General features: G+C 49.2%; 1 protein-coding gene across 10 annotated transcripts in view; it reads left to right on the top strand.

Moving 5' to 3' along the window:
• plch2a (phospholipase C, eta 2a) overlaps window positions 1-17,856 on the top strand; it is a 103,469-nt gene extending 85,613 nt beyond the window's left edge. For 8 of the 10 annotated variants that reach the window (XM_037976912.1, XM_037976911.1, XM_037976914.1 and 5 more), the window contains 12 exons: window positions 1,705-1,860; window positions 2,676-2,768; window positions 3,065-3,165; window positions 3,252-3,340; window positions 4,242-4,424; window positions 4,510-4,617; window positions 4,751-4,875; window positions 6,733-6,817; window positions 6,942-7,088; window positions 7,540-7,619; window positions 11,824-12,205; window positions 15,325-17,856. In XM_037976912.1, coding sequence (XP_037832840.1) covers window positions 1,705-1,860; window positions 2,676-2,768; window positions 3,065-3,165; window positions 3,252-3,340; window positions 4,242-4,424; window positions 4,510-4,617; window positions 4,751-4,875; window positions 6,733-6,817; window positions 6,942-7,088; window positions 7,540-7,619; window positions 11,824-12,205; window positions 15,325-16,781 — 3,006 coding nt within the window. In that variant the 3' untranslated portion in view covers window positions 16,782-17,856. Of the gene's footprint in view, window positions 1-1,704; window positions 1,861-2,675; window positions 2,769-3,064; window positions 3,166-3,251; window positions 3,341-4,241; window positions 4,425-4,509; window positions 4,618-4,750; window positions 4,876-6,732; window positions 6,818-6,941; window positions 7,089-7,539; window positions 7,620-11,823; window positions 12,206-14,099; window positions 14,129-15,324 lie in introns of all 10 variants that reach the window. The other 2 variants (XM_037976916.1, XM_025002955.2) reach the window with 2 other exon arrangements.
• The last annotated feature ends 242 nt before the right edge of the window (window positions 17,857-18,098 follow it).

Here is an 18,098-nt window from a genome sequence, read left to right as displayed (position 1 = left end):
CCGCCATCTTGTGACCGAACCGAGCACGTGCAGAAAACCTCCTCAGTGCAGACGTCCTCATAGGTCGCCAACTGAACCGACGGCAGAAAAACAAATCAGAAAGATGGCTGACGCAGTTTATAAGTAAACCAAATTAAATTAAATTAAAGCTGACAGATGTCTGCTGAAGGATAAATAACATTTTCTCTTCGTTTCTAAAACTTACAGTATCGATAACATAGTTTGCATCAAATTTATTCAACAGAAACAGATTAATTGTTGGTTTTACGGCAGCAGGGTGTTAATATTTAACGCTTCAGGAGGAATATTTCTTTAAAACGTGGAGAACGAGGTTGTTTCATCCTGAACAGTTCCGGAAACTAACGAAGGGATTTTATTTTTATTCAAAACAAACAAAGTAATTTATGTAAAAGTGAGAATTTGCGCCGTCTCCCCGTCCATCTGCTTCCTGTCACGTCTTCTTCAGTCTCTGCTCTGTATTTGAGCTTTTTCTGGTCAGAGCGATCCTTTGCATGAAATCCACGGAGAAATCTCCTTGATGGTGGTAAATTGTCGTGAGCTCGTGCAGAAAGTAAAACGGTGTTTGTCGAGTCCTTCAGGCTCCTCCGAGTCGTCCTTCAGGGCTGGTTTTATCTTCTCTGGGGTGGTTTAGTTTTACTGAAGGACAGGAATGTTTTACATGAAGTAGCAGAAGTTGCGTAACGTCTCGGCTCGTCGTGATTCTTGTTCTGGATCGAATCTCTCGGGACGTTTTGCTTCTTTTTTCTTATAAAAGCTCCTTAAACTAAAAGCCTCACTGTGGGGCGGGATTAGCAACTCATTTGTTGCTCAATAGAAGCTGATGTTGTGTTTGATGCTAACAGTTAGCATAGATGCTAACCTAACATTGAGAACACCATAGGAAAGCTAACAAGTTTAGCATCATGTTTATATCTGGACATTTGGACACAATTAAGAGTTTTAAAGTCGTTATTAAAGATACGGGTCCTGAGTTCAGCTGTTAACAGACAGAAAACATCTTTAATGCGCCGCTACGGCAGCTCTGCTGGGACAAACGACTCTGCTGACTCTTAAAGGGACAGTGTCCAATTTTGGAGGTTTAAAAATCCGTTCAGACGGGAGGACGGGAGGGAGACGGGTGGACGAGAGGGAGGCGGGAGAAGGTGGTGGAGATGATGATGATGATGATGAGATCTTCATGGAGGGGGACTAAAATAAACAGGATTTGGAACGAGTCCATCAGAGGGACGGTTCAGGTTTGGAGACAAAGTTAGAGATGGTTTGGACAGGGACAGAGGAGGGACAGAGGACATGTTGGACAGAGGACATTAGATGTGGAGAGCCCTGAAGGACGATCGCGGTGTTTCAAAACGTTTATTTTCTTCTTTTTTTGTTCATGCAGTCAGATTATTTACGATTGGTTGATTGGTCATCTTCACTGTTAAACTCCGCCCACATCTCAGCATCAGCAAAACAATCATCGAATATAAGACGTAAATCGAGGAAAGTGGGTTTATGATGAGTTTAAAGTCCTAAACTTATTCAGATCAGAGCTTAAAACACAAAATGTTTGATACAAATATCCAGCGGTGAGTCAGACGCGTCGCTCTAAGAAAAGAAGGTTACGGTTCAGTCAGGCGATCTAAAGTGAAACCTGAAGGGTTTTATTTGTCGGCCATCTTGAACCGCTGCTTCTTCCTGCAGACGTCAGCCAACAGGAAGCAGGTGGAGAACCTGGCCAAGAAAAAACTGGACAACCTGATGAAGGAGTCCAAGATCCGAGACCGGGAGGACCCGGACAGCTTCACCATCGCTGCCCTCCCACCTTCCGGGAAGTCCTCCGACAAGACGGACGGCAAGGTGAGACAAAAGACGTTTGTTATTAGAAACGATCCGGGTTGAATCGACGTTCAGACGGTTTGAAATCCTGTTAAAAAAAATTGTTTTTATTTCTTAGAAATCATTTCAAGTTCAAACCAACAAATTACAGAAAAGGTTTAGATTTTTATCAACAAAATGATTCCATAAGCTTCAGCTCCATCCTCTGTGGGAAGGTAATGAACAGTCAACATCTTACCTGCTGTAGATCATGCCGATGAGCTAACGGCTAGTCAGAGTGGGACCGAGACGACACTGGATTAAAGCTCTGAAGTTTCACAGCGATCTGTTGTGATTTCTGTAAACTTTAACATCTTTTTTGACTCGTTTCATCTCCATCATTCCAGATTCAACGGGTTTTTTTGTTGAGCGCTAACGGCGGCGGCGGCGCGCTGCTTGCTATCACCGCGAGAATAACTGCGGAACGTCAAGCTGAGGGTTTATAAGTAGGCTTTCAGCTCAACGTTTTTTAATTTTTGATAATTTTAATCTCGGTCGGAGTTAAACTTTATTTCTCTAAACTGCTATCTACAGCAGGTAAGATATCAGCTGTTCATAACCTTTCCACAGAACCCCGCTTTAAAAGGTCTGAACTGTCACTTTAAGCGTCGGTTTCCGGACGCCATGTTTGTTTGTCTGAAAACCTTTAAAACCCGACAGTCGCAGTTCTGGTTTCTATAAAATCAGAGGATTTTTAGCAGAAAACTCGTCAGAAATCTGAAATCTGTTCAGTAAAGTATTCAACCGATTGGACGGGACGGTTCACCCGAAGTCTTGTCTTCGTCCTCTGCTGTCAGGGTAAAAGTGACGAGGGGACGGACAGCGAGTCCAACCCCAGCAGCTCCAAACGTTCCAGCCGCTCCTTCATCGGGAACTTCTCCAAACGGAAGGTTCGTTCTTTCCTCCGTCTCTCTCCCCTCTGATTGGACGGTTTGTGATCGTTGCTGTAAAAATTAAAGTTTAAACTTCAGAATCTCAAACTGAAGGAACTTTTATTTGTTTTTATAACCTTAAATTTAACGGACGAGTTTATTTCACGAGATAAAACACCTAAAGATCGACTCCATCAGGTCGTTTTAGGTCCTTAATTTGATTTTAAAGTCTTAAATCTTAACATTCTGCGTGAGGAGAACCGCGTTTCAGACGTTCTTTGGTTCTGTTTTTATTTTTTGGGACGCTTGAGCAGAAAAAGACGTCCAAGCTGAAGAAGACGTCGAGCCTCGAAGACACCGACACGGACCAGGAGAGCACGAGCAGCGCCTCCCGAGCCCCGCCGCACCACAGCAAGTACGCCTCACACACACCTGGGCGGGGCTTCCACAGGTAACAGGAAGAGGTGCTTCAAAATAAGAGTCTGCGTCTGTTTTTCACAGGAAGAAGAAAACCATGAAGCTGTCCAGAGCTCTGTCCGATCTGGTGAAGTACACTCGCTCTGTGGGTCTCTACGACGTCGAAACACAAGGTGGGCTCTGTTTTTAAACATAAACACATACATGTTAAAGCAAAGGCGCCCGGTCCTGGTCCTGGTCCTGGAGGACCTCCGTCCTGCAGGTTTTAGATGTTTCTCTGCTCCTCGGCGGCTCTTCAGGTTCTAATAATAATCACTCAGAGCAGAGAAGCACCTGAAACCTGCAGGATGGTGTCCGACCAGGACCTGGTCCAGGACTGGACGCCCTGGACTTCAAGTCTCCAGTTTCCGTATTTGGAAAACTGTAACGTTCTCATTTGTTGTTCTAACGTTTCTATACGGAGGCAGGACGGTTTACAGGGATAGTTTCTGTTGGCTTGTTTGGGACGTGGGGTTGTGTGGAGCTTTTATGAGCTGTCAGCGTCTTATCGGCAGCAGACAGCAGACAGAGCAAGCTCAGTTTGGAGAATCAGGAAGAACTCATGAAGCTAACAGCTCCTCGGGTTCATTTCTGACCTCTAAAATGGTAAATGGACTTTATTTATTTCATCTTTCCAGCCAACCAAGCCCCTCAGAGCTCGTTTCTCTGAATCTCTGCACGGCTGACCTGAATAAATCATCCTGCAGAGTCTAATCAGGTCACATTTATACACCGACGCGGCGCCTCGGAGGCAGTGAGGGGTCCGGCGTCTCGCTCAGGGATGCTTCCTGTGGCGCTGCTGCTGGAACCGAACCTCCAGCTCCAACATTTAGATCGTCGAACTGTTTAATTTCCAGAAGCAAGGCTGTCCGGAGAACCCTAACCCTTCTCAAATTCAGATAAAAACTGGAGAACCGAACTCCCATGACCCCCTGAGCAGCTGGTCCACTGTCCCCCGACCTGGACCGTAGCCTCCCTCTGGCTCCTCTGCGACGATCGAAACTCATAAACGTCGCGGTTGTTTTTCTGTGGCAGCTAACTGCAGCTGGCAGGTGTCGTCTCTGAGCGAGACCAAAGCTCACCAGCTGATGCAGCAGAAGCCGGCGTCCTTCATCCAGTTCAACCAGCGGCAGCTCTCCCGGATCTACCCGTCCTCCTACCGCGTGGACTCCTCCAACTTCAACCCCCAGCCCTTCTGGAACGCCGGCTGCCAGCTCGGTACGCGCCTTTGGCTCCTCCCGGCTCGCCCGCGTTAGTTGGATGTTCTACTGACACTTTCTTCCCTGACTTGTTCTGGTTTCAGTTGCTCTCAACTACCAGTCCGAGGGTCGGGTCCTGCAGCTCAACCGAGCCAAGTTCTACAGTAACGGAAACTGTGGCTACATCCTGAAACCCGCCTGCATGTGTGAAGGTCTGGTTACGAACAGCAGACGTGTATTTTCACCTCATTTAATCATAAATATAACTGTTTGTTACAAGTTGTAAACACGAATGCAAACACATTCAGTGTTGGACGACAAGCTGACCCGTTCTCCCCGCCTCAGGTGCCTTTAACCCGAACCTGGAGGACCCGCTGCCCGGTCGGATGAAGAAGCAGCTGGTGCTGAAGATCATCAGTGGACAGCAGCTGCCCAAACCCAAAGACTCAATGCTGGGAGACAGAGGAGAGGTGGGACAGTGTCCGTTCTTTTCTCAGAAATCAGCATGATTTCTGAGCTTTCAGTGGATGTTAGATGCTGTAGATCAGGAGTCTCCAATCCTGGTCCTGGAGGGCCTCCATCCTGCAGGTTTTCCTTGTTCCTCTGCTCCAACACACCTGATGTGAATCAATGGGTGATTAACAAGCTTCTGCAGAACATGAAGAGGTGATTTAACCTCTGAATCAGGTGTGTTGGAGCAGAGAAACAAGGAAAACATGCAGGATGGTGGCCCTGAGGACCAGTAGATGAACGATAGATGGACGGATATTGTAGGCAGGTACTTTGTCACCAATAAAAGGGTTTAATAGCAACACTTTGTTTAGCAGCAGCATCAAATTACTAGAAGTTAATAAATGTTATAAAATACACACAGTTACCTGGGATGAATAATGCCTCCTTTACACCGGCTCTAATTCAGAAGTCCGGCTCTGCTCGGCTCGATACAGAATGCATCGCGTTCACACCGGCCAGTTTGGTCGGCAGCAGAGGAACGCCTCCTCGTGTTGCGGGGGGGTGTGCTACGAAAACTTGGCGCAAGTTGTGTAAACAACGGAAGTGCTACGGACCACGTTGGCCCTGTGTTGTTGCTGTTTTTTAAACTTATGGAGATTCTCCTGAGACTTCAGGAAGAGAGGCGCAGTGGAAGAAATGCTCTGGATGCCGCCATTGTTGCGCGGAGTAGGACAGCTGTTATCCACCGGAGATTTCAGGCTTTACAGCACCTTCAGCTGGGGGACAGACGGCATAAACGTAGCAGGGTAAGCTAACGCTGCTAACGCTGTTGTTTATATTCCTACCTTCGCTCTTTATGCCTGCATCTGGCCACACCCACGACCAATGAGTGAACAGGAGCTAAGCTTGCTCCGCCCACGAAGCAGGGCCGGCCCAGCTGGCCCGACTCTGAAGCAGGGACCAAAGAAGCAGGGCCGGCCTCGAAAAAATGCAGATGGAAACGTGCACAAAGCGAACCGAGTAGAGAGGAGCCGGGACCTTTAGAGCCGGTGGAAAAGGGGCAAAAGTAAACATCAGAGCTTCATAAATCCTTGGAGGTGTCTGAGCTGAGAGCTTCAGAGGCTAATGTCTGCTTCACATGACGATAAAACGATCTGAGTAACGGGTTCGATCGGACGGTGTGTGGTGAGTTTGTCCTCGCTCTGATGGACTTCCGTCCATTTGAGGGGACGGTGGAGGAAGGTGAATGTCCACAGTTCTGTAAAGAGACATTCAGGCTGTTCGGTTTGTGGTTCTGTCCACATTTTATTGCTGCTTTAGTTCCTCGCCTGCTCTGAAGCCACCTCGGCGTTCAGGATTCATTCTCCTGGAGAGGAAACGGTTATATTTGGACCAGTTTTATTATTATTATTACCATCGTTGTGGTCAGACCCTGGGTGTTATCGGGCTGGAAACCCCTGCAGAAATAAAAAAAAATGCAGTTCTATTCAAATCAAAATGATGTTTACCTGAAAACGACACGCTGAGGCTTTTTCATGTCTCTGCTGTGGTTTTTGTTATTAAAGGCTGAAAAAGAAACCTGCTGAAGGGAAAACCTTGATTTCAGATACGGTGGAAGTCAAGGAGAGTTTGTGTGTGCGGATTGTGAAAAGGTGGAACTTTAATTGTAAAGTTAAAACAGCTCAAAGTCCAGCTTTCTGTGACCCGTTAAAAGTAAAGAGGCTGATTTTTACATTTTGTTCTTCTGCCGCTGTTCTTGATGACAGAAAGAAAACAAAAAGTCGGGTGGATGGTAAAAAGGGGGCTTTAATATTTATAAATTTAAAGTGGGAGCCCGCGGTTAGAAGCTTAAAGCTGTGATGTCCCGGTTTCAGATCATCGACCCGTTCGTGGAGGTGGAGATCATCGGCCTCCCGGTGGACTGCTGCAAAGAGCAGACCCGCGTGGTGGACGACAACGGTGAGTCCGCCTCGGCGCTGAAAGTCGGTCTCTCCTTGCGAGCGTCGGAGATCTGATGAGCTCAGCGGCAGCAGCTCCTGAATTATTGATGAGCGCTGAGCCGACTCTGTCCGCCTGCGTCCAGGGTTCAACCCGATGTGGGAGGAGACGCTGGTGTTCACGGTCCACATGCCGGAGCTCGCCCTCGTGCGTTTCCTGGTGTGGGATCATGACCCCATCGGCCAGGACTTCATCGGGCAGCGAACCATCGCCTTCAACAGCATGATGCCAGGTAAACAAAGACAAAAACCTAAGATTTCAACGTTTACTTTACTCTAAAATAACCTCATTAAAGCCAGATGGTGTTAATTATCTGTAATAAAACTCCTGTTGTGCAGCTTAGCATGAAGAAATAATAAAAATCTGTCGTTTAAATTCACGTTTCAGTCACCTGGATGCTGCTCAGAGTGGGATCTGCGTGAAACTTACCAGAGTTTTATGTCAGAACTGTTCCTATATCTGATTATATCTGCTCCTTATTTTATTCTAGGCAGTTAACAGAATTTAATGAAATATTTAATCTTTTTTAAAGTAAAAAAACCCTACAGATTATAGTTTGAAGGAAGGGAAGAGGGCCTCATTTAGGAGTTTTATCTGAAATCAGGACATAAAAATCCTGACAGTTTTAGGTTTTTCGCGCCTGGTCGTGAGTTTGTTGCTCAGTTTGAACCTCACCTGTGCAGGTTATCGCCACGTCTACCTGGAAGGGATGGAGGAGGCGTCCATCTTTGTTCATGTGGTGGTGAATGACATCACTGGTAAGGTAGGTACACCTCAGCTCAGGTAAACCCTTTAAATGTTCTGACAGAAGGAGACTCACAGACGTTACACTTCAGAGATTTCTGTGGTTCAAAGAGCAGCAGCAGCAGCTAGTAGTAGCACTTCCGCTGCAGCCTGAGCCGAATACTGAGCTTACATCAGAACGGTCGCATTCAAAAAGCAGAAAGTTTGAGGTTAAAGGTGATTTGACTAGCCATTGGCTCATCGGTTCTGCTGAAATAAAGCCTCCAGACTGAGGTCCAACCACAGAGCCGTCTGCAGCAGGTGAAGCGGTGATTGTTCGTAGACTTTCCTCAGAACCCCAGATTAAAATGTCCGAACTATTTCTTTAGTCCGTCGTCTGCGCTCGACGTAAACAAAATGCTTTAATCTGCAGACTTTACCCAACAAATACGAGCCAGCGCGTCCAAACAGCCGCTGTCGACCTGTTTTCAGTCACTTTGGCTGTTTGATGTTTGGGTTTTATAGTTAAGTTGTAGTTTTATGTTTATTTTTATTAATACAGAAGCATAAAAGTAAAAAAAATAACAAATTCACATTTAGGAAGTTATGTTGGGGGAAAAAAAGGCTCCAAACGTTGCAGATTAAACTGTTTTTAGGGTGAAATACGAAGGAAGATCCAAACCAGTCCAGTTTCAGCCTGCACCTGAGGTGGTTAAAGGGTTAATTTGTTGTTTTACGGACAGTTTGTCGACGTCTGTCTGTGGATTCAGTCATTCCGGGACAAAATGGTTCCCAGGAGCTCGAAACAAAGAAACTGGAATAAAAAGTCTGTTTTTTTTGTTTGGAAGCTTTAGGAACCGTTCTGCGTTCTCCAGTCATGCTGTCAATGACCGCTTTGTCCTCCATGTTGCTTTGAACTGTTCTGTGCTTCCTGTTGTGTCCCGCCCCGCTGTCTCTGTCGTCCCCCCCGTCTCTCTGAGCTTCTCTCTCTTCCTCTGTCTCTGTTTTCAGTGGACCTGTGTTTCACCAAACGCTCCTCTTAGTGGCAGGAAAGTTTTAGGAGCCTTGAAGCCGCCGCTCAGAACTCAGGTGTAGTGAGACCCGGTGGGCGCCCTGCATGAGCCGCGACCCCGCCCCCCCACCTTAAAAACCCGCACCTCACCAGCACCGTCAGGCCAACTCATGCCCCACATGAGTTATGAGGACTTGACCTTTGACCTGCCTGTTCCCGTCAGACCAAGTAGATCCAACAGTACCAGCGTGAATCTGCACACTCGGAGCGTTGGATAGAGCAGGAAGCTTCTCAGAGTAGTTTTGGTTTCTGATTTGGGAACGTATCCCCATCCGGGTACAAATGCAGATATTCCCAGAAACACTGAAGTAGGGACGCCAGCGCAGCAGGTGGCGGAAACGTTGACTTTAAAGCTGAACTGAAAGCAAGAAGTCGCTGAAAGAAAATCATCAAATATGCTTATTTTTATGAGCCGATGTGTGATGTCCTCAGAGCCGCGGAGGTTCACAGCATTCAGCCGTTCATCAGTGAGAGGATGAATACGAAACAATAAGGGTCAGTTTGTTGGAATTAATCCTTCGAACCAGCCAGAAAATACCACTGGAGTTTCACTTTATGGCTTCCTGAAAGATAAAAACCTTTTGGATTTGGATCCATAAACTCCGATGTGGGAATCAGAACTCGGGTTCGGACCGTTTCAAAGAGAAGCGCCGCTCCGACCCTCGTTACTGCGGCTTCATGCCAAAGATACAGGACCTTTTTAGCAGCTATTTTAAATTTTTAAAAGAAAGTCAAACGTGGTGGAGGACATCTCCACAGAGAAGGAGAGGAGAAACAGGAAGTGTTCCTTCAAACAGGAAGTGAGCGCGCGCTGTTATTAAAGGTCTGAGCTGCTTCCAGGCTGATAAAAAATACAAACAATCCATGTCTGATAGTCTGAACCTGCTGGAGTGAGAGTTCAGAAACGTGACTCTGAGGCGCGCTCACGTTTTTAACAAGTTAGCATCGTTAGCTTTGAGTTAGCATCGTTAGCTTTGAGTTAGCATCGTTAGCTTCGAGTTAGCATCGTTAGCTCTCTCCTGCAGTCTCTCCTGCCGTCTTTAAGTTGGTTTTTAGAGTCGTGCTGATGTCATGACATCGTTCTGGGTGTAATCAGTTCTCATCGTTACTCGTCCCAGCTCGGTTGTTATGCTCGTTGTTTTGTCGGCCATGACGGTCCTGGTGATCATCTGATTCCGGAGATCCAGCTGTCGGTTCAGGTTCATACTGGTACGGTTGTAGATCCATGACTCCTCGAAGCCTTCCAGCATTTCTTCGTGTTCAGAAATGATTTCTTCTTCCATTTCCACGAGTAAACAACGGGACAGTAGCTCCACCCCTCAAACCACCCCCGCTTCAGTAATTATTGACCCAAACGCTAAAAACGGTTTATTTAACTTTTAGGTCAGATAAACGGGTTCCTGCGATGTTCTGTGGATGTTTTACTAAATAAGATTCATGAAATGTCTGTTTGTTTCAGATTTGATTTCAGTTCAGCTTTAAAACACAAACGAGGATAAATAATGACTCAAAAAGTTAAAGAGAAACAAAACCTTTAAACCTCAGGGCTTAAAGAATTAAATCACGCCACTAATGAGTCTTTTATCTTTAATTAAAATGAGTTTTAAAAACAAACTGGTAACAGGAAGCAGAGAAAACCAAATTGCTCCATTTCAACCTGCTTTCAGTCAGTTGTTGTTTATTTTATTAATCATCGTGTCTTCCTGTTGGGTTCACCGCAGGGATCAGCCGGCATCTGGATCTACTTCTCACAGTTTCCTTTTATTTTTGACATAAGAAATGTGTTTTCTGTCTTAGTTTGAAGGGGACTTCCAGGACTTTTATTTTAACTCACGTAGAGGAACTTTCAGCATGTGTGAAGTTCTGTTTTCGACACTTTTTAAAGATTTTATCTGCAAACATAAAGGTTCACATCTGCAGCGTTCAGCACCAAACGTTCCACTTTTATTGATCCTAAACCTTATTCTGCAGCAGCTGTTCAGGTTTATAGATCTAGAACCTGATTTACTTCTGGTAGAAACGGTTCAGAGGTCCAAATCTCCAAACTGATTCCTAACCCAGATGACAGAAAACCGCGCTGATCCGCCTTTCTTCGTGCCTAAAGGTGCGCTCCGGGAGATTAAATCATAAATTTAGGGGTGCGATGCGGTCCAGTGTTAAATAAAAACCTGGCCGGGCGGAGCTCGGTGAGACTACGACAGAAAATATTCTCCGGCTGATTTCCAGCCGCCGCAGCTCTGTGAGGTCCCTGAAACTGGAGCGAAACGGATTTAATCCGATCAGACGTCGGTCGGCCCGAGAGTCTGTGTGCAGCTGCAGCGACGGCCAGCTTCCTGCAGGAAAATCATCTTCCCAGTCCCTCCAGGATTTCACGGAGCATTTTCCTAAAAGTTGCAATTTTTTTTTTTTTTTACTAAAATCAATAAACAACCATAACTTTTAATATATAAACCCAAAATCCTTCCTAGTTTTGTAAGATAATTCCCAACAAACATTGACATTCTCAAAAGGTGCTTTATTTGAGAACTTTGATAGCTTCTAAACTGACATTCATGAGCATTTCTGGATTGTCCCTGGTCTGCAGCTCTCCTCACATGTTTTGCAGACACAAAGTGTTTGTCGATGCGTTTATGTTCCATGATTACACTGCAGGACGTGCAAAACAGCTGCAGCTGGGGAGGAAACTGGTTTGCTGAAATCTTTGTGGGCAAATGTGAAGCATTAGCGCACATTTTGGCTTCGGTCGCTGCTCCTGCACGCTCCCGGCATTCTGATGTTAACAGGAAGTGACGTCACGTTAAAGTTGCGATTTTGCGGGGTTTGCTTGTGAAATCCTGGAGGGTCTGAACTTTAAAGCCTGGAGTTGGAGGAAGGTGGATTTTATTTATTTTTCCCACGCCTGCAGCGAGTCTGGAAGCTGTTGGCTCAGAGGTTCAGCTGCTGAAATATGAGCGAGCTCCGAGCGTCTGTTTTCGTTTCCTGCTGCACGCAGATGTGTCGATCAAAGCTGGCCGGCATGTTTCTGCTGGATGATCTCCGATCAGCGGGATCATCGGACAGACGTTGATTTTCTTGTAATGGAAGCATGAAGCTGCTCGTTGTTGACCCGTCCTTCATGCATCGACGTCGTTTTGTTTCACGCTGACGGTTTGTTGTGCTCTTTGTTTGTCAGGCCAAAGCGGTCGGCGGCATAAAAGGACTGTTCCACAGAAACCCAAAGCAAGCTTCCCTGGACAGCCATGCTGCTGTGCACCGCAGCCGTAAGCACCCGTTCGGCGCCCACCTCCTTCGCCGCACTGCCAGCGCGCCCACCCGAGGCCAGCCCAAACCCAAGAAGGGCTTCCCGGAGATCGCCATCGACACCAAAGACTACAGCTCGGAGGGCGCCAGCGAGGAGCGGGACTCCGAGGACCGGGACAAGGCCTCCGCCGCTGCGTCCACCCAGTTCACGTCCCCGCAGCAGCGCAACGGGGACTCGCTGGCGTCCCACCCAGCCAAGGGCGCCTGGGACCGCCCCGACACAAACGGAGCCTTCCACCCGGAGGAGGGGAAAGGTAAGCGCTCACCTTTCGCTCGGCGGCGACCCATGAGCGAGCCGCTGAAACGCGCCAGCCGCCTCCGTTTTCACGACCCGCTGGACACGAAGGCGGGCGTGTTCGCCCGGGTGGCGCTCAGCAGCTCGGGGAGGGTGGGGATGTCCTCCAACTGCATCACCTGTGTGATCGGCTCCAAGGAGAGTCCGGAGTCCGACAGGAAGGAAGAAACGTCCGAGCAGACGGGTGTGAACGGTCAGGGGAGGCGTGAGAAACGGGCTCAACCAGAACCAGCTGCTGAGCCGGACCCGGTTCAGCCTCGGAAACCCAAGTCCTGCGTGGAAGTCCAGGCTGTCCTCCGCCCCGCCCCCTTCCCCAGATCTAACGCCAGACAAACTCTGAGCCCCCGACATTTCCGCTCCCGTCTCGACACCTCGCACAGGAGCGTCCGATCCCGCAGCGTGCCCCGCCGCCGCTCCCCCAACGCCGTCACGCCGGCGATGTGCGGCACCCCGGACTGCAGGGCCAACCTGTGTTGGCAGCAGGTCACGCCCCCCGACTACGGCGCCGTCCGCGGCTCGCCGCCGGCGCCGTTCCCGAACCCGAAGGTGAACGAGGCTCTCCTGCTCAGCGACGGCAGCAGCTGCGATAGCTGCGGTAGCCTGAGCAGCTTGGAGTCGCCTCTGATGCTGCCGCCGCGCTCCGTCCTCGACGGCCGCAAGAGGGCGGTCGGCACGCTGCAGCGAGAGATGAACGCCCTGTTCGCCCAGAAAATGGAAGAGCTGCACCATAAGTCCCCCATGTTTTTTGCCGGTAAGACGAGGCGGGTGTAGAGGTAGCTGTAGTGGCCTCCATGTTTTAGCTCCTCCCCCCACGCCACGTTCTCCAGTCTGACCCAAAACCTCCAAACCCATCGTGTTTATTTCCTCAGTTCTGTAGCTTTCATCAGAACCTTTTTCTCTCTAATTGATTTTATTTCTCTCTCGTTACGACCCGAACGCTCGCCAGACGAGACAACCGGTAAGTTTTTTATCAGTAGAATCTTTAAAATCAGGAAGTTAAACATCTCAGCCAGATTCAGGCTCTTAAATTCACCTCCAACGGAATAAAAATGAAGCCGAACTTCTTTAAAACTTTCATGTTTAAAGATGAGCGGGGTGTTGAGGGTCAGAGGTCATCGGGCCACCTGGTTCCTGCCTCGACCCGATTTGATCCACGACAGTCGGACCTCAGCACCAACCAGGCCTCCTGAGACGATCTCCAGACATCAACTTACTATTAAACACCTAATTTATGATATATTTGCATCATAGTTGATAGAAATAATTACAATACGAGTCATAAATTGATTAAAAAACAGCCCAACGGACGTTAATTGTTTGTGTCGTTATGCTCGGATTTAACGAGATCATCGGTGTTCAAACAGCCGACAGACGAGGTCACACCTTCGAGTCTGAAGCTGAAACGTTTGGTGACCTTTGAAATTTAGAACCAGATTCAGACGGTCTGATCCATTTCTGTTAATGATTCCTCGTGTCTGATCCCTGAGGGTCTCTGTGAGTCCCTCGGGACACATTTAAGGTTGGTCCAGTTGGGGTTGGACTCCAGCTGTTCGTCCCCTCGTCCCTCAGACTCTGTTTATCCTCTGATGACAGAATCGTCCTTTCGGAGAAAACAAACTGCAGAGAAGCAAAGTTTTGGTTTCTGGCCAATAAACGATGTTTGCTGTCAGCTGTCGGGTCGGGTGGTTCTGGCAGACGGACCCGGTTCTTGCTGATCGCTGTCCAGGCTTTTATTTTGTAGTTTCTGCCTGTCATAGAATCTGCTTCCCGGCCTGTTTTTCCTCCTCGTTCCTGTTTGGATAACTTATTTTTCCTCTCTGTCCCTTCTTTTTGCACGCTCTCTCTGTTCCTAGTGCAGAACTGAGGGGATGACCGGAGCCAGGTAAAGTCTCTGAACGCATGTGACCTTTGACCTCATCCTCACCCTCACCCCTTCATCACCACTTCCCTCTCTGTCCTCGTCACGGAGAGTGCGGGACAAAATGTCCTCTCACTGGAGCCGTCCGTCTAACATTGAGATGTTTAATCTTTAGTTTTTTACAAGTTAGGGAGCTAATCTGAAGCTCGATAGTTCTTTCAAAGTAAAAGCCTTTTTAACGTACCTAAAGCACTTGTAGTTCTTGACCAGTTCTGGTAGGAAAGCAGAGTTTCTGTGCAGTTTATCCACGCCGATGATGGTTTTTATTTCTTCTATTTGGAGGTTGTTTTGGTTTTCTTTCAAGATGGGTGGTGACCATGGCGGCCATTTTGGATCCGACTTTTGTTTTTTCAATGGGAAGAGGGTCATGTGACACATCAAACTTATTGGGAATTTCACAAGAAAAACAACGGTGTGCTTGGTTTTAACCTAACTTTATTCTTTCATGAGTTATTTCTCCCACTGAGAGCAACACAGCAGGAGAAATGCGAGCACAGTAGTTTCAGGTGCTGCACATCTCGTATCTTCACAGCAGAGACAGTCGCCCTCAGATGACCCCAAAGATAAAAGTCTAAGGGGGTCAGATCGGGAGACCTTGGGGACCGTTCAACTGACCCACGACGACCAATCCACTTTCCAGGAAGTGAAAGTGGGAGAAGAGGGTTGCGTTGACAATCCAACACAATGAGAAACTTGTAAATAACTCATGAAAGAATAAAGTTAGGTTAAAACCAAGCACACCGTTGTTTTCCTTGTGAAATTCCCAACAAGTTTGAGGTGTCACATGACCCTCTTCCCATTGGAAAAACAAAAGTTGGATCCAATATGGCCGACTTCAAAAAGGCCACCATGGTCACCACCCATCTTGATAAGTTTCCCTTCTCCCAAATACTAATGTGCCACAAACAGGAAGTTAATATCACCAACCATTCCTGTTTTATTAAGGTGTATCCATAGAAATGGCCGACCCTGCACATTCAGTGATTACTTTCTGAGACTTGTATTAAACTCTAATCACCAGTTTGGGATATTTTGCCGGACCGAGGTCCGGTTCCCCAGCTTAGCGTGAGACAATCGAGGCGCCATGATGGGTTTGAGTCTGAGCCGGTAGTCACAGGGCTGAAAGGGTTTTAATCGAACGTTTTGTTGTTTTTCCGCAGACTCTTCCACGGTGCAGAAACCAGCCACCCCTCCTCAGTTTCCTGCACTCCGAGCTGAAGACAACCGCAGCCGTTTTATCCACCCTGCCTCCACTCCTGAAGACAAACCGTCCTTACATCTGTCCACGTCTCCGCCGCCGCAGCTGTCGCCAACAGACGCAGCCTCCTTGGCTTCTGTTCCTTTAAATGTCACGGCGTGCAACCCCACCGGCGTGATCTCAGAGCGGACGGACCCCTCAAACTTTGACCAAACGAGTCTCCCGCCGACGGCCCCTGCTGAGAAAACCGATCTGTCCCCGCAGGGACGAGACGTCCCCAAGAGCTGCTGTTTGGAGAAAGCACCGAATCAGACGGCGAACCGAGAAACTGTCATGGAAACGAAAACTGAAACGAACGAGTTGTCCTACCGCAGAGCGGCGCCCCCCAGTGGAGCTGGAGTCCCGGCAGCCAGGAGGGCCCTTTTTAACCCGCCACGTTTACCAGTAAGACGAGCTCAAAGTGAAGGACGCGTTCTGGCGGACGGCGGGCAGTCAGCGGTACCCGAGGTCTGCACGGACGCCACCATCAACGACCGCATTTGGAGGAAACTGGAGCCCGGCAGCCACAGGGACAGCATGTCCTCGTCCTCCAGCATCTCGTCCAATGACACCGTCATCGACCTGTCTCTTCCCAACCTGGCCAGGAAGAGCGGCGGCGCTCGGCCCACTCCCTGGGTCGCCTGCCGCCGCTCTACTGTCGACTCCTGCAAGAGCAAGTCCAACCCCAACCTTCAGCAGAGCAACTGCTCCGTGGATGACCTGAAGCCCCGCCCACTGCGACCGGACCAGGATGGTTCCCTGACCCAGAGGAGGCACACCTGGTGCCGGCTGTACATGGACGGACTCAAGCAGGCGTCCCCCAAGAGGCCGCCCGCTGCGGCTGCGTCCTCCGCGGCCGCAGCTCTAATGTCCAAAAGCCTCGGGGACCTGACCTCCGAGGACATCTCCTGCAACTTCGACAGCAAGTACCGCAGCATCAGCCGCAGCTTCATCGTCCGCTCCGCCAGAGACCAGCTCCGGAGGGGCGGCCCGCTGAAGCCCCGCCCTCAGAGCGACCTGACGGAGCAGCTCCGGAAGCTCACCGACGTGGAGCCCCTGAGCCCCAGCGACTTCGCCCCGGACTCCCCGGAGGACAGTCCCGACGAGACGCTGGTGCGGCGGACGTCCTCCCGGAGCCAGAGCAGGGTGCGCTACATCGCCAACCGGGCCCGGAAGGCCCAGGAGCGGCAGCGGCTGCAGGGTCTGCTGCAGGGCCGGACCGGGAGCAGCCCCATCGAGGAGCGCGGGATCCCTGAGGGGGCGTGCTCCGTGGCCCGCAGTCCCTGCAGCAGCCTGGACCTGCTGTCCTCGTCCCCTCTGCAGCCTGGACCCGGTCCGGACTCTGAAAGCAGCGAGCTCTTCTTCATGCTGAAGCTTTAGAGGCGCAGCTAGAACCAGAACCAGAAGCAGAAGCAGAACCGGGATGTGGTTTCTGGGACTTCCTGTAGAGTTCGCCGTCATTAGGTGCCTTCAAACGGCAGAGACTGAATCCAGACGAGGTTTTCTGTCCCTCCTTAGCTTCTGTTTCCAAGGTTCCCGGGTTCCGGGGTCTTCTGAAACCTGCGGTGACAGGCCCCGCCCCTCGGCTCGTATCCACGCAGCTTTTTATAAAAACACATCTGTGAGTTTTTATTTAACGTTTTATACTCAGACTCTCGTCTTTTAGTGTTTCTTTCACCCTCCGGTAGCAATAGATCCTAATTTAAGAAGTTTTACTGACAGTTTTTTTTTATCCGAACTGAAACGATGAACTTTTTATTAGATTCTTTCCGTCTTCGTGGCGTCGATCCGTCTCTTAGCAATATTTGGGAAGCGTTAGCATGCGATTAAAGGAACCACGAGGCTCGTCTTCTGTCTCTACTGGAGGACGTTTTTAAAGGTTTGATTTTATTTCTCGTTTGTGTTGTGGTCATATTTTAATCCCCCAGCATGCCGCGGCGCCGCTCGTTAAAGCTCGAGTCATTTCCTGTTGACTGCATGCCTTCGATGCACTGGAGTTGTTTTACTTAGTTTTTATATGAAGATTTTAATATTTGAAACCATTCGGTTGGATTTTTGCCCCCCGCGGCGGTCTGCAGGGCGCCGTGTCCGGGTCCCTGTGGTCCACCGCAGGGCGCCGTGTCCGGGTCCCTGTGGTCCACCGCAGGGCGCCGTGTCCGGGTCCCTGTGGTCCCCCGCAGGGCCCCGTGTCCAGGTCCCTGTGGTCCTCAGGGCGCCGTGTCCGGGTCTCCGTGGTCCACCGCAGGGCGCCGTGTCCAGGTCCCTGTGGTCCACCGCAGGGCGCCGTGTCCCTGTGTCTCCGTGTTGTCCGTGGTTCTGAATCACGACAGGAATGATCTGTGTTGAAGCACGTTTCGTCCACCAGCTGTAACCGTCCAACGTCTTCGTCCCGAGGACGCTGACTTTGAGCAAAACATGTAATTATGACCTGAATAAAACTCAGATATTAACTGAAGTTTCACTGATTCTTTGCTTCATTTTGATCCTGATCTGTCCGTCCTGAACGGATCCAACATGGCTGCCAAAGCTAACTCAAGGGACGGCTACAACCGAGTCATTCTTACAGATATTCAGCTAAAATTTGGTGTGGTAGAAGATCCAACAGGACCGGGTTAAGAGCTCCAACAGGACCGGGTTTAGAGCTCCAACAGGACCAGGTTTAGAGCTGCAACAGGACCGGGTTTAGAGCTCCTAACA

The sequence above is a fragment of the Kryptolebias marmoratus genome, linkage group LG8, assembly GCF_001649575.2.
Source record: "Kryptolebias marmoratus isolate JLee-2015 linkage group LG8, ASM164957v2, whole genome shotgun sequence".
Classification (NCBI taxonomy): Eukaryota; Metazoa; Chordata; class Actinopteri; order Cyprinodontiformes; family Rivulidae; genus Kryptolebias; species Kryptolebias marmoratus.
The sequence above is the reverse complement of the archived record's forward strand: the minus strand, read 5'-3'. Positions and strand labels throughout refer to the sequence as shown.